The following is a 27,363-nucleotide window of genomic DNA, read 5'->3' on the forward strand; positions in this document are numbered from 1 at the left end:
TGTTCTTTAATCCACATGATTGCTTTATTGTACAAAAAGTTTCCAGTAACAGTAAATTAGTTTTAAAAAAGGACCAAAAAAAAAGTCATTTTGGATAGAAGTGCTTTGCTAATTGCTTTATTTAAGCACACAAGAAAAAAAAGTCTTATCTGACCAATTAGGTTGGAAGGGTTTTATTACCTTTAAGAAGCCATTAGCTAGGATAAAACACTGAAAGCACTTGTGTCAAAACAAATAAATAATGCTCTCTCAATTAGCAGAGAAAGCGGTAAATCCGTTAAATTAGAGACATACACTGCTTCACGCCCATGGCGAAGCCAGAACCCCCCCACCCCCAAATTAATACAACAAGAGACAGCAGATTTCAGTTACTAATCTCGGGAAAGATCAGAAGCTTTGGAGACCTGACGGTAAACATTGACTTCTCTCCTCTCCTCTCCAGTCCCATCCAAGGAGCCACGCCAGGACACATTGAAGGGGGCAGATGTCCAGTGGCTGAGCCCAGGGGTGCCCAGAAGGAGCTTTCCCTGCTGGCCCTCTTCTCTGCTCGCATCCCAGGCGAGGGGAGGGACCGGGCTGGCGAGCATTACCACCAGAGCCCGACAGAGAGGGACGGCTCGGCCTTCCCACAGACAACGGCTGTCTGCAGGAAAAGGAGCCCGTCTCCTTCAGAGGGGAAGAATGACCCTGAGGTATCAGGACTCCATTACCCATTTTCTCTTACTTCCCCCAAGGCTGCTGATCTTTCCCTAATAAAGGCTCAAAAGAAAAATACAGTGTTTTGAGGAGCCGGGCAAGTCGGCACCCAGGCTCTGGGGCCGCTCCCCGCCGTGGGACAAGGTAATGGCAGCAGACCGCTGGGGCTTTCGCTGGCACCGTGCCGGCTTCAGACCACTCGAGATCCTTAACACCATGTCTATTTAGATCTATCATTTTACCCAAATGGGGTGAGGGGTGGGGAGCAGAAACCAACCCCAATCACCCCTATTTACTGAAAATAAATAAAAATAAATGGTGATCCCTTCTTCTTCTTTTTTTTTTGGTGATCCTTTCTTAAAGGGTCACTTTCCTTCAAGGGTAAGACTGAGCACTTTGAAAGCTTTACCAGTAGTCCAGTATTGCCACTGTAGACCATCAGGGAGGGAGGAGCCTGGAACTGCAGAGCGCCCCGCTCCTCGGAGCAGCTGGTCTCGGGGAACACCTTGACTCCGCCACTGGATTCAAATCTGCTGTGAGTAGACAATGCCTAGAGCTGTTCGCAAGATCTGTAGAAGCCCCACGTTTCAGGGGTGATCAAGGAGGTGGTGGGTTCATATTCCCTGACTTTTTTTCCTAATAAATAATTGTTTGTCAGGGAATACCATGCGATTTCCTGAATGCCAGGGGCACCCCTAGATCATTCTACAGCCACATCAGTAATAAGAAAACCAGCGGCCGCCTGGAGTCACAGACTTGGGAAGGGAAGGCTGGCGTGTGGGTTTGGGTATTAAGACCATGATCTATCTGTTTGGACGACTTGAACCTCTGGACTTGAGTTTAAGTTTCTGGAAACAACTTTAAAGTCAATTCTAAAGAGGACGTTTTATGCAACTGATCCAAAGAAAACAGCACATTTAATGAAGTCATGTTCTTCTCAAACTTTTTAGGAGGTAAAAAAAAACAATGGAAAAGCCATCGAAAATTGTACAAAGACCATTAAAAAGATACTGGTGTCTCAAGACCCAATAAAACACAAACAACTTCAGCTTTCAAAGTTGCCATCACTTTCCACATTTCCACAGTTCCAGGAATATAGTCGAGCACCATACTGATGAAAGGTAAGTAAACGGCAAAGTCCTGCTTTGGCGATCTCAATCACGCTCACACAACTGCGGGACCTCCTAACCGAAATTTTCACAATCTGCAGGGACATGCCTACTTTCTGGGCGTGTTAAGCAGCCGTGGAAGAGCCGATAAATCATACCACTGGTGGAATATTTTACTTTGAAATGGAGTGATGTTTGGTTAATAATTTGAGATCCACTAATCCTAAATGGGGTGACCCATTTAGAATGGCCTCTGTGTAAATTCACAGTTCATTAAATGGTGTCTGGTTTGAACAGGCCATTATGCGGTTAGTCTATAAGTAATGGATTGAGCGAGGACGGCTGGGGACGAGTACAGGGACACACTGGCTGATTCTGGTGACTTTCGTGACACTGCCCATCTTCCATTTTCATGTTTTCACGTGAGGTTGGTTCAAATCACCAACTTTTAACTTTAGGTGCTTTTGTTAGTAACCCCTTTTGGTTTACAGCAGAAAACGCAGGGCACAGATTCTAGATGAGGGACAGTCCATTTACAATTAATTTAAACTTATGAAGCTGTTTTAACTGGCCCATCTAAATGTGTTAATTAACATCAATGATGGTTTCTTATTTTTCACACTTTGTTACTCTGATCATTAACAGTGATGGAAAAGCTAAATTAAGTTAATGGGGAACGGATTATAAATTCTTAAAGGGCTTCTCAGTTTGTTTTCAACTGGAAAATATACAGAGAAAGATGAAGAGGCATTTTTGCCTCTACTCATAAATTTTTGGTACCAAATTTCTTAAAAACCAGATGGTTTTAAAAAAAATGTTTCCAAAAATTATTTTAACATGCTGCTCCGACATGAGGCTAAGAAAATAGCATATGCACATACGATACCGACCGGCCTGTGGAGTGCCCGTAAACATTCAACTCACTTTCTCTTTCTAAAAAAAATATATATTATAACTGATGACAGAGCTCAATCTCTATTCTGCAGCAGTATCAAAGGTCCTTAAATTCTTGACAATGCAGGAAAATCAGAAGCCCGATCCCTCTGCTTGAGCACGACTGTGACGAGGAGTCCAGGCCAGCGCTCGCTGCCCCACGTGGTCCGCGGTCCGCAGCCCGCGCCTCTGCTGTGCCCGCACGGCGGCCGAGCCCCTCGCACCCGGGAGTCCACGCGGGCGGCAGACGCAGCCCCATGGACGCCTAGCGAGACTTCACGCCGATGAGGACAACAGTGAGGACAATGATGATGACAAATAATATTAAAATCACAAGCATCTTCCGATTCTTCTTTTGATACTGCTCTGCCTACAGAGAGAGGGGAAAAAGGCCATCATTTTCCCAAAAATCCAAAATCAAGCCTCGCTTGTTTCCAGTCCTGGGCTCGCGGGTCTAGCTGTATAACTGGCATCTCTGCTACGGGCTACGTCACGTCATTATAATCCCTTCCACCAATTCCAGCAAATTTAATCATCGCGAGTGCACAACTTCCACGAGGCTGGCGCTCCCTAGCTAGCCTGGACGCCGGAAGCACGGGGCGGGGATCCACGACTAAGACAGAGGCTGGCGGGAGGAGTCTGAGGTCGGCCTCAGGGTCAGGCGGACCCGCTTCTCCTCCTCCCTCCCCTGACTGTGACGAACCACTTTCAAGGAGGGCCTCCCGTTTCTGCACACGGTTCTTCGATGAACGCATACCTCCTTCACGATGACCTCCAACAACAGGCTAGGGTTACCCCAGCCAGCGGGTATGGAACTGACGGCCCGCCCGAGGGGGGTTTTCTGCCCCCCTCCCCCCGATGCTGGAAACAAGAACACACTCCTTTGAAGCAGGAATGGGAGAGTGTGCCCCATGGGTCTCAAGTGCAGCAGGAGCCTCCCTGAGATAATCTCTCGCTGCGCTTCTGCTGGTACAACAGACCGGAGCCGCTGCACTCCGCACCGGCAACATCCGCCCGGAGGCCCCGGGGCGGGGCTGGGGGCCACACCCTCAGGCACACCACGCCTCCTGTGCACAAACGCAAAAATGCCCACCTGGGCTCCTGGGGGCTGACCAGACAAAGGAGGGTGTCGCTCACCACATCCAGGGAGAGCACGCCCTGTCCTTCCCCAGGCGGTGCTCTTTCACAGGGAAGGACACCAAGGAGACAGCTTGATGGAAACGTCTGCTGAGAATATCCAGTCTCTTCTATTTTACTTCTGTGGTCCCCACCAACCTTCTGACTGGTACTTTTGTTTCCTAAGTGAGCCTACACACCCACTGGGAACCACTCATCAACCAGGAGGAAACATCAGGACAGACAGGTTAACTTGTCTTGAGAGTCCGGCCCATGTGAAGCCACTCCCAAGGCTCAATCTTCATCGGACGAGGTGACTGCCAAGGAAACGGCCAGCCATGCCACTGACAGCAATGTGACTTGAGAGATAAGACGGAGCATGCTTACTTTTCTAATAAGGAACCCAGAACACCAGGGAAGCCAATACTAAATGATACACTTTAAAGCCTCTCAAAATGATTTATAAAGCAGAACCTAAAACAAAATTTTTAGTTCCCACTAGACTTTACACTCCCGCGGTGAAAGCTCTGCCCTTTATCTGTGCTTTATTACAAAACATGTTTCAGTAGTTTTTATTTAAGAAACTTCAAAACCAATGCATAATTCAACAGCATATCAGAAACTGGGTATTATGGAGTGGGAAACTCAAGTTAGTTATCACCCTTTTCCTACACAAGGCTTGGCAGGAAAATGAATCTAACTGCTCAAGAGGCCCTCTGCCTACCAAGGCAGGCCTTTTCCTTCCATCACGTGCTGGGGGCTCCCCCCGCCCTGCTGTGGCAGCGAGCACACAGAAGAGAGACTGAAGGGTTTCCGGTCAGACCTCGGTAGGTCTCCCCTTCTGTAAACCTGACATCATTGTCAGACGGGGCCGCCCCTGCCAGAGAGAGCAACTGGCTTCAGAAAAGCGACAGAGCAGTCCATTCGTGGACTGGAAAAATGCTCATTATATGGCTACAAATATCACAGGGTCTCAAAGCTACAAGGAAATGGACGGAATTTATTGTATTTGTGAAGTATTAACATTCCTTTTAAAGGAAACATGCACCCAATTATGTACGAGAGCCACTCGGCAGCATATGCGTGTTTCTCATCACCGATGACAAGATTTCTAAGATGCTTCCCAGTTATTTTTAACAAATACCATGAAAGATATTCCGAAAATAGCTACCTTATTAGCCAAGAGTAAGAGAGCTACTCTCACTTCAACAAACTATTCTTTCCTCAAGGTAGCACACCGATATACTGCAGTAATTAAAAGGGAAAATGAGATTTTTATCTGCTCCAGAATGATCCCCCACCAGCAATTCATCAGAAACGTGTCACAGCCAGAGAGACCTGAGTCAGCAGCAACAAGCAGCAGACAGAATGTTCAACACACGTCTAGCAAATGCCCATTCCCTTGACTTCCTAAAACAAGAAGATTCAAAGAAGGAAATAATTTCTGAAAGGAGGAAATGCCCAATTCCTTTATGATTTCCGGTCACAGAAGGGACTTCTCAGCCATTTCAAATCCAAGTGCAAGGAGCCCCTGGAGTCATTCCCTGCGGTGGGATGACAAGGTCCCACGTGGTCGGCGCTGACTACCCTGACGCGGGATGAGAGCGTCCTGCCACTGGGAGCCCCTCCTCAGAGTCCTGGGCATCTGACAACAGCTCCCAAACTCTCCGCTGAGGAAACGTACGACATTACCTTGTGAAGCTGTGTCAAGCCATCTTGGGTCTTGATACAGGACTGCTCCACGTTATAGTCAATTCTGTCAAGGACTGTACCCTGAGTAAGAAATGACAGTTACAGACGATCAACAGCTGGGGACACGGAACTGCGGACATCATTATCCACAGGATTATCTGTTTTACGCAACGGCTGCCGGGAAGGTACACACGGAAAGCCCTGGAATCCATCATCAAGCAATATTAGGCGCTCAATGGCAGAGTGCTGTGTTAGTTACAATAAAGTCTAACTCATGAGAAAGAAATACTGACAAATTGAGGTTTCTTTTTTGGATTTAGCCAGTCTAAGATATGCCATACTCAGACTTACTAGGGTTTAAGAAATAAACGGTTCAGTGGAAATAGGCTCTGAGAAGCAAAGGGCTGACTTCTATGCCCATGTGCTGCTTAAATACTTGGATTCAAGTAAGCAGAGAAGCCTGCTGAAGCTAGACCCAGTTATGATTAGGCCTGGAAATTGACTATCACGTCTGTAAACGTCAACACGGGTTTCCATGGGTCAGAGCAGAGACGGTGAGCTCCAATCCACCATGTAAAATTACACGTTTGCCTCAAGGAGAATTTTGTTTTTAATTGTTTAATCTGTCGGTTCAAACAGAAAGAAGGGAACACCAGGCTACGTGGAGGAACAGGGCTCTTAATGGAACACGCTGTATCAGAAGAGATAGCAAGAGCAGTTCCTTGGGAACGGCGGGAGTAATTACTGTAACTAGATCTTGCATGGCCTCACCACTCCATTGTGCAGCTGGTTGCAGGGGGATCAGGACCCAAATCCCTGCTGGCAAGATAATAAAATACCCTAATCAGATTGTAACAGTGAACAAACAATTTAATTCTACTTGAAAGCTAGTGGTTCCAGTTGCCCTTACACAATAACCTGCCAAAATTAGAAGGGAAAACTTATCTATTGCCAGAATCACTGCTGAGTGGGGGCAGAACCCACCAGACCCCAAAGTAGGGTGGTCCCATGAGCATCCTTGAAGTATGGGCAGAGAATAGGAGAGCTTCTACTGATGTTTCTTTTTACTTAAAAAAAATAAAGGGTTATCAGTAATTTTATGGGGAATGGCATTAGTATATGCATATAATTTGCACTACATATCTATGTGAGTGTATAGCACACACACAAATATACACACACAAGTGGGGGAAGTAGGGTCAAATTTTGCTTCACAACAGGAACGCAGAATCGAAAGTCTCCAGAAGGACCAGACGTCATGGCAGGAAAACTCAATGACGAGGAAGGTATAAGCCACATACCTGCTCCACGATCATGGCTCCCAAGTCCCTGAATATCTCATTCAGGTCTGAAATGGACTGCACGATCTGGCGAATCTCCCGCTCCCGCTCCTCCACCATCAGCGCGTTCTGCTCCACCAGCACCAACTGGTCGTCTGTAAAACTCTAGCAAAACAAGAAGTACAGGATTTGTATGTTAGATTCTCTCCCCCCGCCCACCAGAAAGGTACGGTGTACCACTGCAGATACCATTTAAAGAACGAATTCTGAAAATACTTCTATAAAGCACATAAACACAACACAGAAGCACTTATGTTTCCCTGACAGGAAAGATCCAAATTCCTAAAACAAGCGGGATCGAAAGCACCAGGGGCCAAAGCAGGGGACACAAAGAGAACCCCCGTCGGCAGCCACACAGGGCTGAGCAGCAAACCACCGGGGGTAACCCCACGCTTCTCTGGGTTCCTCCCAACGTGCGGTGTGCAGAGCACTTTCCCGAAGGTTCTGGAAGGCAGATGACAAGGCCTCCCTGCAGCCTACAGAAAGGAAGAAACAGTATGGCCCCCATGACTGTTCTTCCACCTGCTGCAGAAATGACCTGACGGATGTACAAGTCAGGCAGCGCTGACGCACTGGCATCGCACGGATGTTACAGGTCTATGAAGAGAAGGGAGAGAGCGGAGCGCGAATGCACAGCAGTCAATCCTGCAGCCCCTTCACGTACCCGGTCATAAACAGTATTATCGTCTCCATCGTCCATTAGTGGTACTGACGTATCAAAAAAATGCTGGGATCTTTCCTCTCGATTCTTCATGCCTATCATAGATAGGAATTCACTTTACTCGAATATGTAAACCATCCTGGTTACTGTTCCACCATTAAAAAGGGGAAATCTAGAGTAAAACTCAACAGTCAAAATGGAGATAGCTTTAAAAGAAGCCTATCTCCAACAGAGGTGGGGGGAGAGTAAAGGATTATAAACAGATAACAATATGCAAGCACTGGGGGTTATTCAAGACAAAAATCACACTATAAATATGCACAAGTCACTTGAAGCCACGTGAGTGACAAAATGACACTTAACACAATCTGAGAATCTCTAAGTAAGGGAGAAATACTTCATCTCACTGCTGTTACAAAACACTTTTTAAACAAAATCAGTGTTTCTCTCTAGAAGCATTTCTAAGTAACAATTCTAAATGGCCCTAATCAAATTTCAGAAGTAATGAAATTAAAATACAAATATGCAAGTTGTCAGAGGGAGGGGGGACTAGTTTTTCTTTCTTTTTTTTTTTTTTGAGTATGTGGGGGTATCACTGATTACAATGGCAATAAAGGAAAACCCAGTTTATGAGGTAACTTGAACGTGGATGTGGCCAAAACCGGACTTCCCACTGTCTAGGAAGTACAGGTAGGCCGAATGGGTCACCAATGCCAAGCAGCAAGCAGCCAGTGGTTCCACTACTCCCCGAAAAGGTTTTCAGCGCTCAAAGCAAACAGGAAGCTTTCCTGGGATTGTAAGTTATCCGGCCCATTTGTTATCAGCTGCCCCCAACCCAACATCTGGAAAGCTACATGTGTTACAAGTGCGCTGCACTGATTCTCAAATTCTTTACACCAGACACAGAGTCAGTTGTGCTTTCTTGCACGTGAACTATCCCGATAACCGGTTCCCAGCCTCGGTCCAGGCAGCATTCCGCATGGGGGCCGGGCGGGCGCAGGAGCTGCCCTATGCCGCGGAAGGTGCGAATGTGCCCGAAGGGCAACGATGGAGGGTACAGGAGGAAACAGAGAACTAGCAGCAAAAAAGAAGGATGAAAACAAAAAGCGGTCCGCGATGCTAGTGCCAGAACCTGCGCGACTCCCAACCCCTCCAGCCGGCCTGGTGACACTCACGTTTGAGGTAGCCCGACTGTGCGCGCCGGAAGCTGGTGGACAGCTCCTGCAGAGCCTGCGCCAGGGAGGCCACCACGTTGCGAAGGAGCCGCTCCTCCTGCTCAGAGCAGGCCCTGCGGGCCCGGCTGGGCAGAGCCTGCACCGCGCGCTGGCACCTGTGGAAGAGCTGGGAGAACAGGCCCACGGCTCACAGCAGGCCGGGGAGGAGCCCAAGTGCCGGCGCCTTCGCACACACGTCCGGCCGCTGGGGACTGCTCTGTTCGCACAGACCGGCGTCGGGCAAGGGCACCAGACGGGAGTCATCGGAGGCCTCATTTACACCCGCAGGAACACCCACACGTGACAGCTGCCGGGCGCACGTGCTTAGGCTCCGTCATCACGTGCTGCTCTGTTGCCACCTTCTCATTCGATCCCCACCACCACCCTGGGGCAGGGATTAGTAATTAATACGACTGTGCCCATCTTACAGATGAGAACACCGGGGCCAGGGGATTCAATGAGAACCACAGCGCTGTTACCCTGCGAAGAGGCAGAACTGGAACGTTCCGACACCCAGCGCTCTCCCACAGCACCGGCCCTTCCCGGGTAAGCAGCACCAGGAGGCGAACAAACCGCAAATGTAAACCACTGAAGTTCACACAGCAGTCAAACTATTAAAAAATTACTCAAACTGAGCATTTCACAAGGAATTTTTCTAGCGTACTAAGTTTCTCGAGGATACTAATATAGTCAAGTCTAGGGCAACGGCTCCCAACCTTTTCCAATCGTGAGGACCATTTTTTAACAGGAATAATTTGTAAGCACTAGTACACAATAAAAGTTACACATTTTTAAATCCGTCCACAGCGGTATCTACCAACAACTGAGAAAACAGTCCCCGCTCCTCTAAGACACATGCTGACTCTTGGGGGAGCTCAGGGCCTCACGTCCCTTTGTGAACTTGGGGTTGGGAAGTGCGATCTGATTTAGAGTCTGTACCACGTTATCGCTTTCGAGAGGCTCAGAAGGCTGGAAATGCCCGTTCCCACCTGGGGACCCACTTCCATCCTCACCTGAGTGATCTCTTGGGTGGTTATCTCAATGGCGTGCTCTTGCTCGCTGCTGTCATCCAGGGTGGGTCTGTTTAAATGCTGGTCATGAAGGCTGGCTAATTCCTTCATCTTCTGTTTAATCCGGCCAACATCGTACTGTATCTAAACAAATGAAATCACCAGGACTCCACTGATGCCTGCCAGGCATCTGTCTGCCTCCTAGACAATTAGCTACACTCAAGGACAGAGTCCAGGCTTCAGCCAACTTGTAGGCTCACTGATGCGTGAGCAACTTTTAATTCAAATACCACTCCTCGTTCTACAGTTCTTCAGTTTCTCTCTATAATCCAGGTAGCTACTCCTAACGCCAAGATCACGAACACACATACCCTTTCTTGTGGTGTGTGAACGGAATAAACCTAAGGCAAAGTATTTCCAGGGACATGCATTCAAGGGTAGCCAAATCAGTTTTCACAGCAGACATCTTAACAAATGTCGGCATCACAATTACTTAAAGAAATAAGAAAGGATGAAACGAACATCCCACTTACTTCGTCCACTCCATCCACCCATTTAGGTGGCGACCGTTTTGTCACACCGATGGCTGCTTCTGGATCCAAGCTAATGCCTGACACCAGAGCCATACGGTCGTCAGCAAGCTACAGGGGAAGAGAGGGACATTAAAACAAATTATTCAGATTCCATTTTGATAAGCACACTCTTACACCCTCTTAAATGTCGCTCCCTAAGAAGACCAAAAAACGTAGGAGTAAGTGCACTTGCCTGATCATAAGCTTGCTCTGATACTGCTAGGATTTGGGACTGTTTTCCTATCTTTTCATGCACCAGTTCTTAATTTTCTTGGACATACTTGTGAACATGAATTTGACTTGATCTGGCTATAGAAATGTAATAAAGAAAATCAACAAAAGATCCTTGACAGAAAAGACCTCTTAGTACTAGTACTACGTATGATAAGACAGCATGAACCTCAGAAATTAATGCGATCAGATACAAGTTAAATAAAAATACTAGGCGACAAATGGAACGCACACAAAATGTTTGACAGGAGCAAGGTTCACTTACACACGTTTAGCTTATTTCGGAAATGGGGCTGATCCAGTTATCCTGGTCACAAGATCATTAACCATGTGTTAAAACGTGTGAAAGAACTGCCTAAAACAATTAGCAAATGACCCACCATTTGGCAAAAGCATTCCTGAAAAATCTCAATGCGATCCTGACTGCCGCTTCCCCTCTTCCGCTCAATGTCCACAGGCAACGTTTTCACTTATACCACGAGCTCCCGTTGATTCTTCCCCATATAAGACACTGTCTTAGAAAGCCTTGAAGATGGGGAGGGCGATCGTGGGTCTGGCTTGGTTAAGCTGCTCTCTTGCCTGGAGGCAGTGAACAGGTTGAAAGAATCTTGAGGTGCCCTCCGGAGCTCAGAATTTTAATTGCCAGTTTCCAAAGATCCAAAAGATGATCAAAACATGATGGAAAACAGCGGGTGAAAGTCTTACGTGGGTAACACTCTGCAGGTTCTCTAAACCACACTGCAGAATTGGGTGAGGAATTTACATGGCTTTTCTCCCCCTTCCTTGCATTTATCTAAATTTATTTTTTCATTCGTTCAGCAAATACTTGCTTGCTTTTCTAATAAAGGAACAAGGCAAAAATTAAAAATCCACAGATAAAGGGAAAAAACAGAACATAAGGGAAAAAACCCTACATTAAAAAAATTCTTCAAGTAATAAGCCCTAAATCCTGAACAGTTTATAGCAAAATTCCTACAAGCAAACTGGAGTCTTGCATCTCCACCCCCCCACCCCCCCGCCCAGTTCTGCCCCCATGGGCTTAGGGCATTCTGCGAGTTCACGGATCACACTGCGTGCAATGACCACACTGAAGGGACCAGGATCCTCGTAACTGCTCCCAGAGCATCTGTGAGTCGTGATTAAGTCACCAGCATTCCACTGCCGCGTGGACCCTACAGGACCACGGTGTCATTTCAGGTCGTAAACAAATGGTGTGTCATCCAACCTGCACGATCTGGGGCTCTGAGTCCAAGAAGCGGTAATTCTCAACCACGGCCACGCTGTTTGTTTTTTAAGATTTCACTAATAAGGATCTTATATTCTTTTTATTGTTTTCAACCTCACAGAAACTAGGTGAGCTAGGAACTATTATTCCAATCTATAAATGAGGAAATTGAAACTCAGAAAAGTTAAATAGCTTGCCCAAGGTCACAAAGCTATTATGTGACAGATTAAAACCGGGTCGGCTGACTCCAGAAGCCCCATCTACCCCACAAGCTGCCCATCACTTCGGCAGGCCCGTGAAATATAACTGCAGTTTGCTAAGAAAACAAATCAGGACAACAAGACTTCAGATTGAAACACCACCAGGAAACACAGTCCTCAGCCCCAGTCCCCACCAGCGGGACCAGGGACTACAGGTCAGGCTCCCAGTGAGCACACATGCGTCAACACAAAGCGGGCTCCCTCACTGACCCTCCGTGGGTGTGGCGACGAGGGTTGGACCTCATCCTATACAGAGCAGGGACAGACAGCGAGCAGCAGAGCTGTTCATTCCTCAAACTCCTGCTCCAAAGTCACCAAAAGGTATGCAACTTGGTGCAGGGCACAGTGACCAGCCACACAGCCAATCCCAGCGTCTGCCAGACGCACAGCAGGTGCTGGACAGAGCTGTGGGCCCACTGGAGCAGAACTGGAACCTGAGCCTCCAGCTGCATACACAAAGCAAAACCCAAAATTGCTAAGGTACTTCTTCACAGGTCACAGTACTTCCACGCACCAGCTTATTATCTAATCCACTATAGTTTATTATTATAGCATTTTCAATAGAATAATAATTTGTTTTATTTATGGTTCTTAAACTCATGATCTTATTTTGTACGGTTTTTACAAATATATTAAACTAAAAAAGAGACAGAGATGGTATTTATCTAAATTTATCTGGATAGTAATTAGTATCACTTTATCTGAAACAAATGAGAAATTGTTAAATGAGAAAAGTCAGTTGAAGTGGATTCACCTTTTCTAAGCAGAACTTAATTTTACACAAGAGTTGTGTTCCCCCCCAAAATGCATGTAAATTAAAACTGGAGCAAACATATTCTCTTTAAATGTTCTAAGGAAGCCTGCTAATGAAGAGGCCCCTACCCGAAGGGGACAGATGCCAGCACGCCAAGCTGGCCCTAGCATCCCCTACAGTGTATCAGGGTTTTGCCAACTTGAAATATGGGGAAATTTGTCCTCTTCATAACACAGTCTATAGCCATAGCTCATGATGAAAAAGAAATTCAGCAGTACTCAGATGAAATCTGTCATTATTTTATCAGCATGAATTTAAAATTTAAAAACCACATTGTTTTAAGAAGAGTAAACATAATTGAAGATAAATGTCAATGATTTGAAACAGGAGCAAACATGAACATTAAAAAATATATATTTTAAGTGCAAAACAATCACCCTTTCAGTTTCAGAAACCTCACTTCACATTTGAAACCATGTTTTCTTATTTTTTTAAGACATAGGACGTATCAGTTTTCAAGGTGCCATTCTAGTCCATACAGGCTTTAAAAAACTGCCAGGTTTTTAATTCTCTTTACTCATCCTTGCTGAATTTCAACTTGGCCCCTCTCTGAGTATAGGATACTGGTCTGTAAAGCTTTCCTTAAATGAACTTGTGCTTCTGAAGCAAAATATCTTCCCCTATTTTTTAAATTAAAAAAAAATTAGTAAAAATTGTGCTTATGAGAATTAAGAATTTCAGAATTCTTGTCTGATTTGTGGCTCTGTCCTCCTAGAACTGTGGGGGTGTGTGACCCTAACCCAGGGTTGCCACCACAGGAAAATTCCAACAGAAGCTCAAAACAGCACACCAGAAAGGCTTCCTACTGGTCTCACTAATGTTATCTTTTGCCCTTGATCCGCTTTAGACGTTGACATTCGTCCCTTTAAAGAGCACCAGACAGCACGGACGAGTTCTTCATCTACGGAAGGAACGCGCACAGACACAGAATCTTATAAATCTGGCTGCCCCAAATATAGAGCCTTCCTCCTCTTAGGAAACCCTGCCTTTACGAGGAGGCTGATTCAGTGTACTGTAAGATTAAGGATGCGGCAAAGCCTCTGCTGAGATTAGCATAGTCAGACACACTCCCCTCCCGTCCCCCGGAGCCCACATCTAAAAAAAAATAAACTAAGTTCAGCCACAATGCATTGGTAACAAAAAATAATACTGACAATTCTGGATTGTTTGTGGCAATGAACATTTAAAAAGTCCAGAAGGGAAGTTGAAAATTATAGCTGGGCCACTCTCGCTTCCACGTGAGACAATTAAGGAACACGTACGATGAAGTCAGGAAACAGGCATAACTCATGGGGCTCAAACAGCTCGAGGACTTTGCTAATATACAATTAGGCTTAAGAAATCTCAATTTTTGAGGGAGTGAATAAGCATATGGATAAAAGAGAATCAAGGGATGTCAGCACTACTGTGTGCTTTTAAAAATCTGTGATAGTTTTAAAATAGTGATTACTTTTTCTGGTTATGAAAAATAAATGTTCAAAACAGACACTTTTTTAAATGTACAAAAAATATAAAAATAAGGAATCAGAGAATCATACCATCCAGACAGATATAAATGCTGCTAGTTACTGATTTTCCTTTCTTCTCAATTATTATACACATCCTTAAAAAAAATCAGTACGGAGCAATGATGGCCTGCGTTGTCGGTGGTGTCCTTCCACTGAATTCATCTCTGTACCCCAACAAGTCTTTAGAGGGGACTGCCCCCTGTTGTACAAATATGGACACTGAGCCCCTGCTCCACCCCTCACCCCACCTGCCGCCGGCTCCCCCCCCCCCCCCGCCCACTGTGATAGAGACTTTCTCAGCAGGTGACCAGTGGGCCCAGCCTGTGGCCCCCGTACCCCCACTATATCACTCCGCCCTGCCCAGGCTATGTGGTTTGAGAGCTCGACATTTACTTCTTGTAATTTATTTTTATTATGTCCTATTATGAATTTTAAAAACCCAACAGCTTGGGAGATGACTTTGTTATAGGAGGGGACGTAGATTAGGGCAGGGAGCCAAGGAGAGGGCCAGATACTTCTCTGGGTAAGAGAGTAAATGGTGGTGGGCATCCTCCTTAGGGACACCTCACTCAGTACTTCTGGAGAAGGAAGAAGAGCAGTATCCCCAGGGTGCAGATTTTCAAGCTGATCTAAGTAGAAGAATGACGACCTAACGTGGACATACTCAAGATGCCACCAGCTGGCTTTACTCTGGGAGACCGAGGGACGCAGTCAGGAGAGTCTGCTCAGGCCTCAACTACAAAGGGGTGGGCTTCCATCTACCTCATGCCCAGAACTGGGGGGTCACTCTCACTATCCCCAGAATCACTGATTCGAAGCCCCACTGCAGCTCTGGGGAAGCAAGGCTCTGGACACCATTCCCAATCATCCCCAGCTCCTAACTCAGTCCCTGGGAAATTAATAGTAATAAATATACAATTATGATTAGCTGAGTCAACAAAAAATAAATGGAAGGAAATAAATAAAATACAATTCTGGAAGCTACACTTCATAAAAGATACAACAGTTCTGAACAAAGGACATGAAGGGCCAAGTGAAGTGCTCGAGAGGAGGTGGTCATGTGTACCCAGACTGGAGGATGGATTTTGTGTTCAGAGAATTCCAACAGCACGGGAAGTGTGTGTGGCGAAGTGGCTCTGCACCTAGGGTCTCTCGTGACAGAATGCGGAAAGCCCCTGGAAACACCCAGAAGCTCAGAAGAAAAGAAGGAAGGCCTGCTAGCTCCTACCGTGCAAGGAGGAAAGACTGGAAATCAGCTCAGAGAGCAGACCCCTATGTAACATGACTTTAGATGTGCCCCTCACGTGAAAGTGGTCAGTGCTTCTTCAGCCTAAGTTGTTCTTTGTCCCCCATCGCACACTTCCTTCTGGGGGCCACAGGCCCCACATCTCCAAACTGTTCAGGAAGGTGTAACATCTATCCTACAAGGCCTCTTCTCTAAGCCCCCAGACCTTAATGCCACTCGAGTCTGGTCAGCAAACCCATGGGCATCCTGCCCGCCGTGTCACCGGGGACGCGTCACCTCCCTACGTGCGCTACAGCGACTTCTGCCTCCTGGGCCCGGGGCCCAGGCCCAGACCGGGCAGTGGCAGGGAGGTCGTGGCACCTGGCTCAGTGAGCTACCCGCTTAAGGGCAGGTGTTTTTAAGTCCTGTTTTTAATGACAAAGTAATACATGCACGGGTTTTAAAAATAGATATGCAACCTAAGAAAAGGGCACGTTATAGAAAGGAAGTTTCTCCTCCATCCCAGACTTTTCCTGGAAGGTATCCACTGTGAACTGTTCATTGTGTCTCTTAAGAAATCGTCTAAGTATACACAAGCATCGATGTGAGTTGTTCTTCTCAAAACCAAACACGGAAAGAGCGGGAATGGCATCGTGCACGCTCTCTGACACCAGGCTCCTTCGCACTTGGCGATCGGTCTGGGAGCTCCATGTGCTGAGGCCCTCGGGGACGGAGAGTCAAGACGCTAGCTGTCTCCTGTGTTTCACCAGTTCTCGATGAAGGGTACTCAGGTTGTTCCCCGTCTGCTGCTATTATCAACTAGTTAAAAAAGATTTTAGAACTCACAGGTAGGTCTTAACCGTCTAGTGAGGAGTCCCATCAGTTCTGAAGACAGTCACCCTAATCCCAGCTCACTGGTCGGACTTCTAAATTAAAACAAACAAAACCAAAAAACACCCCCTTCCGTTACTGTTTTTAAAAGGTCTACCCTCAGAAAAAATATTTTTACCCCTTCGCCGCTGAAATGGGTAATGGAGACACAAAACGGACAGCCACAGTTCAATCTCCTTTTACCTCGACCCTTTCATTAGCGCTTCTAGAATTAAGTGCTGTGAATACGCACCCTCTCCATCTTCCAGGTGAACTCTAAGTCAGGAAATGGCCAAAAGTGTGCTGCTGGGAAGGGGGCAGAAAGCGGACCCTGCAATGCCAAGCTCAGTGAGCACACACGGAGGGTCACTGGCTTCCCCCCAAAAACAGGGGCTGTGAGGCCTCCTCGGCAGGTCTGCGGGGTCTGAGCCCTCCTTCCTTCGGGCTCTGCCCTCACATCATGTCCTTCTGCACTCCACATGAGTTACACACATAATCCGAAAAACAATCTGGCTTTTTGGAATTTCAAGAAAAGGCTCAACCTTTACTGTTGCCAAAGTTGAGACACTTTCCTAAGAGCAGTAAATAACAGTTCCTTAAACCCTTCTCTAAACCACCAATTTACCTGGTGTGAAAGCATATTAAATAAATCCTGAGGATTAAATTGTTAAGCCTAACAATTACAGGTAATCAAGATAAATGCTAAAATATATATAAGCTCTGTTAGCATTCTGTATATGACCAAAGACTTCAGAAAAAAAAAAAACAGACGTAATTTTATTAACTAACATACAAAAATATTCAAAACACAATACCTCATCCAGCTCCTGAAGAGAGATGTTGTTCCCATCAGTCCCATCCAGTTAGGGAGAGCAAAGAGAAAAGAAGGATGGGGACAGACAGATAAGGTATGGTCAGTTGAGAAAACACCTTGATCTTAAGCAACTCTAAAGTTGACTACAAATACAGATCCACTAACCCAGGCATTTAAAAAATCTCCCCCTTTTGATTGTTCCTTTAAAAAAAAAAAAGAGCTACATCAATATACATATTTTTTTTTTAATTTACTGTGACTGTTGTTTCAATGAATGAGATAGGAAACAATAAACAGTTGTAAAAATTAAAATACAATAAAGCAAATAAAATACACTTGCTTTAGTTTCACTAAAATATAATACCTATCTGTTTCATAAATAAAAAATATCACACACAATATTCTAAATTTCCCTTAGGAAGATAAAATAAGAAAGCAAAGCTAAAATGCAGTTTTACCATGTCAAGTAAGTGTATATTTTAGCATGTAAATCAGCCCTGCAAATGCAGCAAAATTAGAAAATGAACAACCCACAAAAATCGTCTACGGCTGTATTCAGATAATATTTGAGTGACCACACATGTAAGGTCTCTACAAATTCAATCCCGCAGACACGGCTTTATCCGTGGTAATAAGCAAGCCGAGAAACCATTCTTCCCTGGAGAGAGACACAGGTGGTAAGAGAAAAACTCTTCCCATTTGCTTGCCATATATTATTATTAGTCTAGAAAGCACATAGTTCTTTATAAAGCTATTAGAAAAGCAGTAAACAAAACAAAACAGAAAGGTAAGGAGAGATTTTTTAAAGGGGTTAGGAAGGAAGGAAGAAGCACCGGCAGCCAGAGGATTGAGTTTCAATTTACAACTAAAGGTCCTTTTTCAGATCAACATGGAACTCTATCTTCTGAACAGATATGTACTAATGATAGATAATCTAAACAACTAGGTCTTTTTTTCCTTTTCTGCAGTATTGATCAGTGAAATAATTAGTGGTAAATTTCAATAATCAACTGTGGTTTTTTTTATGCTTAGCAGTAAATTTAGAAAATTAAAAAAACATAACTTCCTTATTTAAAAATTCATAGTACAAATGAAACTGGTCTACCAGGGCCAAAATATTATTAAACAATGACAGTAATAAAAAGTGTAATCAAGCAGTATTCCTCCATGTAAAAATTCAATTAAGCTGACATTATAGAAAGCTGAAAGTCCTCTTCATTCCTTCTACAATTTGCTACGAGAGCAAAGAGAACTAGATTTATATACACACCCTGCCATAACAGTAGTACGAGAAGATTTTAATAGAGAAGATAGTGTCATATGGAAATCTGACTTAATTACCTTTTACTTTAAAAAGAAAAAAAGAAAATGTTTGTATTTTTTAAAAGCTTAACATTTTCATCAAGAAAGCACTGAAATGTTTTTATTAATAAAACAAGGCACAGGGCAAAGCCCTAACTTCGGTATCTCAGCCTGTCCATCTGCCTGTTCCTCAGCAGCTCCTTGGCACCTAATCTTTGAACCAAGTATTGCTGCAAGCCACGGTGAAGATCTCTGCTACACAGGAGCCTGTCCTCTTGGATTATTAACCAAGCACACACCCTGGTCTTTTGGTTTCTACAATTATTAGTTGATAAGAGGTGAAATCAGAACCATGGGCTAGATAAGACTCATTCTGTTGCACATAAGAAAACTAAGCTTCAAAATGTATAAACCCACCTCCCCAAAGTCCCAGAGCTTAATGGCTGAGATGAGGACAGACCCAGGTGTTCAGGTCTCCTTCCACCTCAGCTTCCAGCATCTCTAATTTCATTAACAACGCAGGGAATTCCTAGCCATAGGCAGCTACTACCACACCACATCAGGAACTGAATTCAGAAGGTCATCTTTTATAAGAGTCCCCCCACATTTTGCTACTCAAAAATAGAAGGCCTTCAAAACTCCCCCAGTCACCAAAGTACCAGAATATTCTGTCAAGACCCAAATTAAAACATTTAGAATTACCACCAGGAAAAACCAAAATACAGCCAAATGAAAACACGTTAACTACACATCATCACCTTCTAAATCTTTATAATGTCTAAATCTAGGTTTCTGACCTGCCCATGGCATATAATCAAGCAAATATTGAAAACTCCAAGCAGCATGTGGAATTTATAGTCTGAAGAACTTTCTACATAAAACTGAAAAGTAAGTGGAAACGCATCTGTGTTTACTCAGGAAGTCTGGGAAAGTTGAGCAAACGGAGCTGGAAGCACAGGTCTATGCTATGCGATAGTGCTATTTACTGTATTTCCGTTACTCCCAAATAAAAGTTTGCTTCACTTTTATCCAACAAAGTACCCTTATTCTCAAGTAAGCCTCACTGCTCAAAGAGAATCTTTAGAGGCAGGAAAGCACATGGATCTAAAGAGAAATATACAATGATTTCATACTTGGATTCCAAAGACAGAGGATTAATTTTCCAACAGACTCGGTGTGGACTAGAACCTTCAATCTGCTGGTACAAATGGACTCTGCATGATTGTAAAGGGAGATAACAAAGATGGTAGCCTGGTGTAAGACAAAGGAAAAAAACAAACAAACAAAAAAGATGTAAACAATGGGTCCTTCCATTTTCCAGGACCTGCACCACGAGTCCTGGAAAGGCGGCCACAACTGCTGTGGCCCAGTGGGTTAGCACAGGGCTCTGGGGCCACGGTCGCCCGAAGCCCCATCCCAGCACCCTGACTCACCAGGTGGGTGACGCTGGGCGAGCTCCCGACTCCTGCAACCCTTAGTTCCCTCACCTGGATCATGAGAAAAGCAACAGCGCCCATGTGACAGAGCTCTGTGAGGGTGAAATGAGCCTGCACAGGGAAAGCGCCCACATGCCCACAGCCCAGTGCCAGGCACACAGTAAACTCTCAGTAAATCTTGGCGAATATCACAGCCAAGACTGAAAAGGGACTTCAGATTTCTTACAACCTTAGTTAATCCTGAGTATCTTTCACCCCCCAAAGCACACCATGTTTTATTAAAAATAATGGGCTAGTTTCAAACTAATCTAAGACCAATTAACTCCAGCTTCCATTTATAGATTATGCATTATTTTCAACCAGAGGATAGATAGGCAGTAAGCGCTAACAAGTCGCTCCAATCCCTCTATTAGATCCACTCCAAATCAAAGGCAATCACGCACGTCCTACAGCACCTCCTCAGATCGGAACGGCAACTCAACAATTACTTATCATTCATTCATTCAAGACTACACGTTTTTTGGAATGATTATTTTACTTTGTAAATTCATTTCGGCTTCTTCAAGCCAAGCTGCCTGTAACTGCTTGAATGAGGTGGTGCCTTAAAACCCGCACTTGGCCAAAACGATGTCAACGTCATTTCTGCAAAGTACCGAAGCTGCTTCCCAGGATGTCTGCGTGACACTGGGCTAACCGGCACAGTGATGTCGTTGACTACGTCTCCTTTACAAATGAAAGCTAGGGCTGTGTGCCTGGGTCAGGAGAAACAGTGTACTGAAACAGAACTCAAGAAAGCATTGCTGAATCCATACTGCCCCTAGAAATCACCTAACTCAAACCCCTCAACTTATAAATAAGGCAAAAGATGCTGGAAGGGTTTAAAAAGCTTGCCTACAGACACGTTCTGGGTCACCAGAGAGAGCGACGTAACCCTAAACACCCTAAATTCCCAGACTTCGAGTCCAGCGCTCTTTCCTTCACTTCACACCTGCCCTGGGGCACAAGGGCGATGGGGGATCCAACACTGAGGCCCAAACACAATGAATGAGAAATGCCAACCACTGCATTTTGCTCCACGCCTAAAAAAATCAAACCCCAGTCTGTTTCTAACAATTAGTTTTACTAGTATCAACACAAGCAAAAACACAATTAAGTAGAATTTTGTTCAGCTCTGGGTGCTAAACTTGAAAACGCATACAGAAACACTAGGTTTCATTCACAGGCAAGAAACTTAACCAGGCTGTCTGAGCCGGGACTGCTGAGCTCGAGAAAGCTCCCGGCAACGCGAAGGCTGCAGGGTTATCATGCAGAAGGAAGAGGCTTCCCGTGTCAGAGACCCCGAGGGCCAGAACCAGAGCTAGGACCACAGGATACAAGGTACGGAGTTGGGGTTCATATGGGCAAAGGCTTTTTTTTGTAGCACAAGAGGTGGAGTGACTGGCTGCTGGAATTTCCTACAGCCATCACAGAATGTGGTCAAGGAAGAGAGGCATAGGGGTTATCACAGAGGGGATGTCGGGTCAGGGACCTTTAGGTCTCTGCCGGCCCTCGGGACTCTGTTTTGTCGCTGTACATCCTCCTGAAACTCCTGCTTGGCTGTGCCGTATTTGCCTGAGTGCCGCACAGACCTGTTCTAGTACGCATGTATACAGGGACACACAGTAAGCCCACCATCACCGCCACCCGACTTCTGTGGGTTTGCTTTCCCCCCTCAAACCAGGATGCAAAAAAAATGCATGTTTAAGTTTCTCGAACGATACGGCTTTAGGTGTACTTTGTTTTGAGGTGTGTGAGATGCACGCATGCATACGACTTGACAATTTCCATAGCTGTTTCCTTTAATAAGGATGTGAACGTTCAGATTTAAAACTTGAAAAAAAACAAAAACCCTCCAACCCCCCCCAAACTATCAGTTCAGTGTGATTGACTGATTGATTTTGGGTCGTGTGTGAGGTAACACACACACACTGAAATCAACTTCCGCAGCTTTTTCTTCTAACCAGGAACTAGAAATTCCAGGTTATGATTTTTTAAATTAAGTTAAACTCTAGAATTTAGTTGCTTCCTTTTTAATTACCCAAGTTTTACATATTTACAAATTGTCTCCTTTTAATTAAAAATAACTCACGTTTTTAATGACCTGTATCTATCTTTTAAGTTTTTATTTATAATTTTTCGAACATACAGCAAAGTATGTAAAATGGTATAAGGCCACCCCACATATTCCTCAACAGGCTTAACAATCAGTAATACTTTGCCTTATTTGTTTCATTTATGGGGGGGTTAAGTATATAAAAAAGTGGCATTTTAACATTTTACTACTAAACATTTCAGTAGGTACCTCTAATAAAATTAACAAACTTAATTATAATTAGTTTAATTAACTAATAATTTCTTAGTATCACTTAAAACCCAGTCCACGTTCAAATTTAACAGCTATGATTTTCTTTGATTTGTTACATGGTCTTGAAATTTGCAATTCAGAAACGAGGTGTTAACATTTCTATGAGCTAGACACACTGCGTAAGTTACTTGATAAAGTTCTAAAAACTTGTGTTAGACATGGCTTTCCCCCTAAAATGTTTACAGCACCTTCCCAACTTCCAGAAAAGTCGACAGAATTATACTCTCTACTTAGTCATGTTAACGTCTTGCCACGTTTGATTCTGTGTGTGTGGTGTGTGTGCAGAATAGTTTCTGTTGAATCAATTGTAAGCAAACTGAAGATCTAATACTTTGCCCCTAAACGTTTCAGAAAAATCTGACATGCCATGTGTTTTTTTTAATGTACACAATTAAAAATATGAATGTGTGTTTTCTTTTTAAATTCTAACTTAAGCAAACCATTTTTGTTTAATTGCAAATTCTGTTTTTTAGATCCTCTGAACTGACTATAAGGATGTTTTACATGATCTGATTGCTTACAATCTGAGAAAGATTTCAAATAGACTAACCTAAGCATGTAATATTTTAAATGGTAAAAGTAGAGAAAATATTTTTTAATGATCTTAGATGTGGAGTCTGATTCAGAAATCTATTTTCAAGAAATTGTCTGAGTCTGCTACACAGATCTGCACCTTTTGTTGACATATCCGTTTTTCCACATTGTATACTCCAGCTATCCATATTTAATTATCTGCCTCAGCTTACACATGTGTTTTTTAATTGCCTCACTTAGAAGACCATTTAAAAAATCTGTTTGACTTAAAGATGCACTTTTAAAAAGCCGCCCGGCTTAGACACCAGGTTCTTAAACTGTCTGACTTAATGATTAATAATAATAACAATAATAAAAGTCTCACGTTACCCAACGGTACAGGGTGTTTTGAATCTTATACGATTAAAAATTTAAAAGCAAACAATGTTTTCCAATAAGTTAAAACCGATACCTTAGAAACATTAATGTGGGTTTTAGTTCTGTGGGGTTTTTTTCCCATCAGTAGCATAAAATCAAGCCATGTAAGGAATATGCAATTTTGACATCTTATTTGATAAAACTAAAGTTCCATTGAGGAGTTTTATTCATTTGGTTTCTACTCTCTAATTCTTGGCTTATTTCAGAACATTCTTTCCAAAATCAGCACTGGAATTAGCCCGTGTCCTTTTACCCTTATTTCAGTATAACACCATTTCTTTCAGTTAACAAATGCAGGAAAAAACTTTCCAATTCTTAAGTAAATAAAAATCTAAACACACTCCATCCCTGTTTTCTATGCTTTTGGACTTGACTTTACACGATCTTATTCCTCAAACTGTTCACACGGCTTAAAATAGTTTTTCTATAGGAGCAATATGGCCAAAGACATTTTCTACTTGTGATTTGCAAAAAGGAAAAACCGTCTTTGTGGACGCTCTTTCAATAACCAAGACACATGGCATGATTTTTCTGAAGCATTCAGTAAAGTCATAAAGGAAAAAAATTAAAAGGCAATTATGGTCCCTAAGAGGTGAAATCAGTGTGATATCCCCAAAGCTGTATATTTCAAGTATAATCCCTCCCAGTCTTGTTTTTGGGGCGACTTTATTTCCCTCCTTCTCCAAGCCTGTCTCCAGCCTGTCTCCAGCAAGGAGCCCCCCAATTACCAACTAGTTTCATAACTTCAGTTTTCAATTTAAGGTATTCCAAAGCGAATCATCGTCTTGCAGAGACCATGCAGACCCGTCCCCATATTTATCCGAGCAAGAAACCAAAGCTCAGAAAGGGAAAGCAGACCTCATCAAAAACAAACGAAACCACCTCAGTCATCTTCCCAGCTCCTCCCCAGGACAGAGTCTGCTGCTGGGCTGAAGAAAGGTTCAGGTTAATTACATCAAAAACCATGTGCTAGTTTGAAGGTTAATTTTCACATACACACCCTGTTTGTTTGTTTTTTTTTAAGTTCGAATGGAGGGAAAAGCTTAATTTCCTGTGTGGGAAATGGAAAACGAAGAACCTAGCACCTTACGGTCTCACAAACACGAGCCCCCAGGAAAAACAGTGAGGCAATTATTCATAGAGAACGCGGCCACACCGAGGGCGGCCAGGCGATTAAAAGAAAACGGGTGGGAAAAGAAAAAAAAAACAACAGAAAACAAAACACAACACACACACACACACACACACACACACACACACACACACAACCCCACTGTTTCCTCATTTTGGGGGAGGGTGTCGTTCATTTGCAAGGATTTGGGTTCTGCGAGCCTGCAACCCGGCCACGAGGACCAAAGTGAGGCCCCGTATGGGGGTGGGGGGAGGGGGGCTGAAACAAAACGAAACAAAAAGGCTTCGGAAAGGCCCCAATTTTTCCAAATCTTCGTGTTAAAACATATGTAAATTGGAGGCGGCCGGTCGCGCGGGGACGGCCGGGGCGGGGAGGGGTGGGGTGGGGGGGTTGCGGAAGTGCGGAGGAGAGGGCGAGGCTGCGCTGCGGCGGGGGCCTCAGACTGTTCTCTCCCCATCCAGGGTTATGCGCGTCCGCGGACCCAGCCGGCGGACCTGGCATTTCCGACCACTCTTCGTCTTATTACTCGTATCTTCTTTTTTTAAACAGAGAGACAGACAGAGACAGACAGACAGGCAGAGCCGCAGTGCACACGGTGCGTGTGTCGGAGAGGCCGCCGGGAGACTCACCGCAGCAATGCTACGTGAATGCAGAGGGCTGGAGGTGGTGTGACTACTCACTTGCTCGGCTAACAGCTGCCGGTTTTGGATGGAATTATTCCGCAACAACAAGAAAGCGTCGGTTAAACGCCTGGTGGCCATGTCTCACCCTTTGTGACCCCCCTCTCAGGGGCCCCCCGCCCACTTATAGTCCTCGTTTATTCACTTTCTTTCTCGTGGCCTGGCCCAGGCGGCCCACCCTGCACAGAAACCTCTCTGGACGAGGCCTCCAGCCAAAGGGGCGCAGCTTTGCGCCTCGCCAAAGCGCAGAGACCCCTCCCCAAATAACCACCTAGGCTTTCCAATTGTCTGACTCCCCCTACTCAAGGCCTGCCTTCGATCTCTAAGCACTTAAATCCCCCCAATCCTTGCCTAGCTAGCCAACGTCCCAGAGACCCCACCCCAATCCAACCTTGGATCTACAAGCGTCTAACTCGCCAATCCGGCTCTGGACTGGGAGGCCCTGAAGCCCCCCTACCCCCCTTAGTCTCTGAGACCCCCAAGGGTCTGTGCCCCTACCCCTAACTTGGCTCACACGCGTCTAGGCCGTGCCCTGAGGCCTGCCTCTGACTCAGTTTCCCCACCAGAGGCCTGGCCCAGGCCTCCTTTGGCCAACCCGGGGCAGGCCTGGGCCCTGAACTCCAGGGCGCCTGGCCCTCCCTTCCTGGGGCTTGTGTGAGCCTGCTAAGGCCCGGGCCCGACCTCCTGACCCCTTCCCTTTCTGGGCGGCCTGGTCCTCCACTGCTACAGCGGCCTGCCGGCCTCCAGGAGGGCAGCAGGGCCTGCCTCCCCGGCCTCCTCACTCCTCTTCTCCGGCTCCCTCCATCCCCGGATCTGACTGCAGCTCAGCCCCGGGCCGTTTCCGTGCTGTGGTCCCGGGTTCTGGCGTCCCCCCTGGCCCTCTTCCTGTCCGTCCCTCGCGAGTGCCCCCCTGCGACGTTCGGAAGGCTAGCTCGCAACGTTCCGGGCGCGGGAGCTCCCTGCCCCCCTGCCCCAGGGCGCGGGAGCGCTCCGCCCTCTCTCGGGGTTCTCCCGGGGCGCCCGCTGCCCCTTTCCAAACTGGGCCCGGGCTCGGGGAAGCACACGAGCGGGCAGGCCTGAGCCTCGGAAGCGTGGGCCCCCCCGGCTGCAAACCGCTGCCAGGGGCCTTGGCGCGCACATTAGAGTGGAGGTGAGCGGCAGGCAAATTTGGGCCCCAGCAGAGGCGAAGTTTGAGGCGCGCGCGGAGTTGGGGCGGGAGAGGAAAAGTTGGAGACGACTGCCTCTGGAGGCCGAGCACGCTCCACTGCAGGCGGCGGCTCGCGCTCACTTTTTTTTTTTTTTTTTTTTTCCGATTCTGAAAAAAGATGTATCCGAAAAACAACCAGGAGAGAGAGAGGGGGAAAAAAAAAAAAAAGCAACAGCCAGAGCTCCAGGCCGCCTGGGCCGCGCCGCCGCTGGCAGTCGGGGGTCGTGGGGGGCGCCTGCCCTCCCCGGCTGCCGCTTTCTGTAGGGGGCACTGCAGGGTTGTAGAATTTCAAGTGGAAAAGTTCCCCGAAACTTGGACAGCCCCCCACCCTGCCCCCGAACGACTTTTTCCTGCGGAGTGGGCCCGGGCGCCGCGTGCTGGGCCTGGCCCCGCGCCCCTACGGTGCCCCCCGAATCGCCCCCCGTGCCCCGCTTTCCCGCGGTCAAGCGGGGCCGCGCCCCCGAAGCGCCGCCCGATGCCCCGGGGCGGGAGGCTGCGGGCAGGGGCTCCGAGCCCGAGCGCCGCGAGCAGGGGTCAGCCGGGCAACCGAGGCCCTAGCCCCGCCGAGCGTCTGACCCAGGGCCGCCCCACGGGCGCCCCGAGCCGAGGCCCGACCCCGGCGCGGTCTGGGCCCAAGCGGGCCGGGGTCGCGGAGCCGGGCGGCCGCGCCTCCCGGGGGCCCGGGGCGGGGGGTCTCGGGCAGGGCCGGGCGAGCCGAGACCCCCGCGGGAGTGCCGGCGGGGCTCGGCTGTGGGGTCCCCGCGGCGGGAGGTCGCCCCGAGACCGGGAGCGGGCCCTCACGCCTGCATGTGCTCCTGCGTTGACCAAACTTTGCACACGCGTGTGTCTTCCGAGCGTTCCCGCGTGCCGAGCGCGGCGCTCGCAGCGAGAACCGGCGGCCGGGGCCGGCTCCCCGGGCGGCGGCGCCGAGCCAGCCTCGGCCCAGACCGCTGGGGAGCCC

At 46.4% G+C, this 27,363-nt stretch overlaps 1 protein-coding gene across 7 annotated transcripts; it reads right to left on the reverse strand.

Moving 5' to 3' along the window:
• On the reverse strand, window positions 1-26,051 carry STX16 (syntaxin 16). Of its 7 annotated transcripts, none has more exons than XM_045808398.2 (9): window positions 25,196-26,051; window positions 17,292-17,303; window positions 10,305-10,412; window positions 9,775-9,915; window positions 8,723-8,888; window positions 7,551-7,642; window positions 6,848-6,991; window positions 5,547-5,627; window positions 1-3,108 (listed from the first exon to the last, which is right to left on the reverse strand). In XM_045808398.2, the coding sequence occupies exons 1-9, from the start codon at window positions 25,274-25,276 to the stop codon at window positions 3,004-3,006; spliced, it is 930 nt and encodes a 309-aa protein (XP_045664354.2). In that variant the 5' UTR covers window positions 25,277-26,051; the 3' UTR covers window positions 1-3,003. The 7 variants fall into 7 exon arrangements, with proteins under 7 accessions (XP_045664354.2, XP_045664352.2, XP_045664360.2 ...); XM_045808396.2 differs by having other exon boundaries at window positions 25,145-26,051; XM_045808404.2 differs by lacking the exon at window positions 17,292-17,303 and adding an exon at window positions 10,537-10,652 and having other exon boundaries at window positions 25,196-26,049.
• Window positions 26,052-27,363: the final 1,312 nt, after the last annotated feature.

The sequence above is a fragment of the Ursus americanus genome, chromosome 22 (assembly GCF_024610735.1).
Source record: "Ursus americanus isolate L20-20 chromosome 22, mUrsAme1.1.p, whole genome shotgun sequence".
NCBI classification, from domain to species: Eukaryota; Metazoa; Chordata; class Mammalia; order Carnivora; family Ursidae; genus Ursus; species Ursus americanus.

Bases quoted from the DNA above. Each gene is read 5' to 3' on its own strand.
- STX16 (XM_045808396.2), bottom strand. From the start codon at position 25,276: ATGGCCACCAGGCGTTTAACCGACGCTTTCTTGTTGTTGCGGAATAAT. The intron at 9,916-10,304 runs GTAAGTGGGATG...TCATTTGTTTAG, and splicing joins GGGTGGATGGAGTGGACGAA to ATACAGTACGATGTTGGCCG. The intron at 7,643-8,722 runs GTGAGTGTCACC...TATCTATGATAG, and splicing joins ACAGTCGGGCTACCTCAAAC to GCATGAAGAATCGAGAGGAA.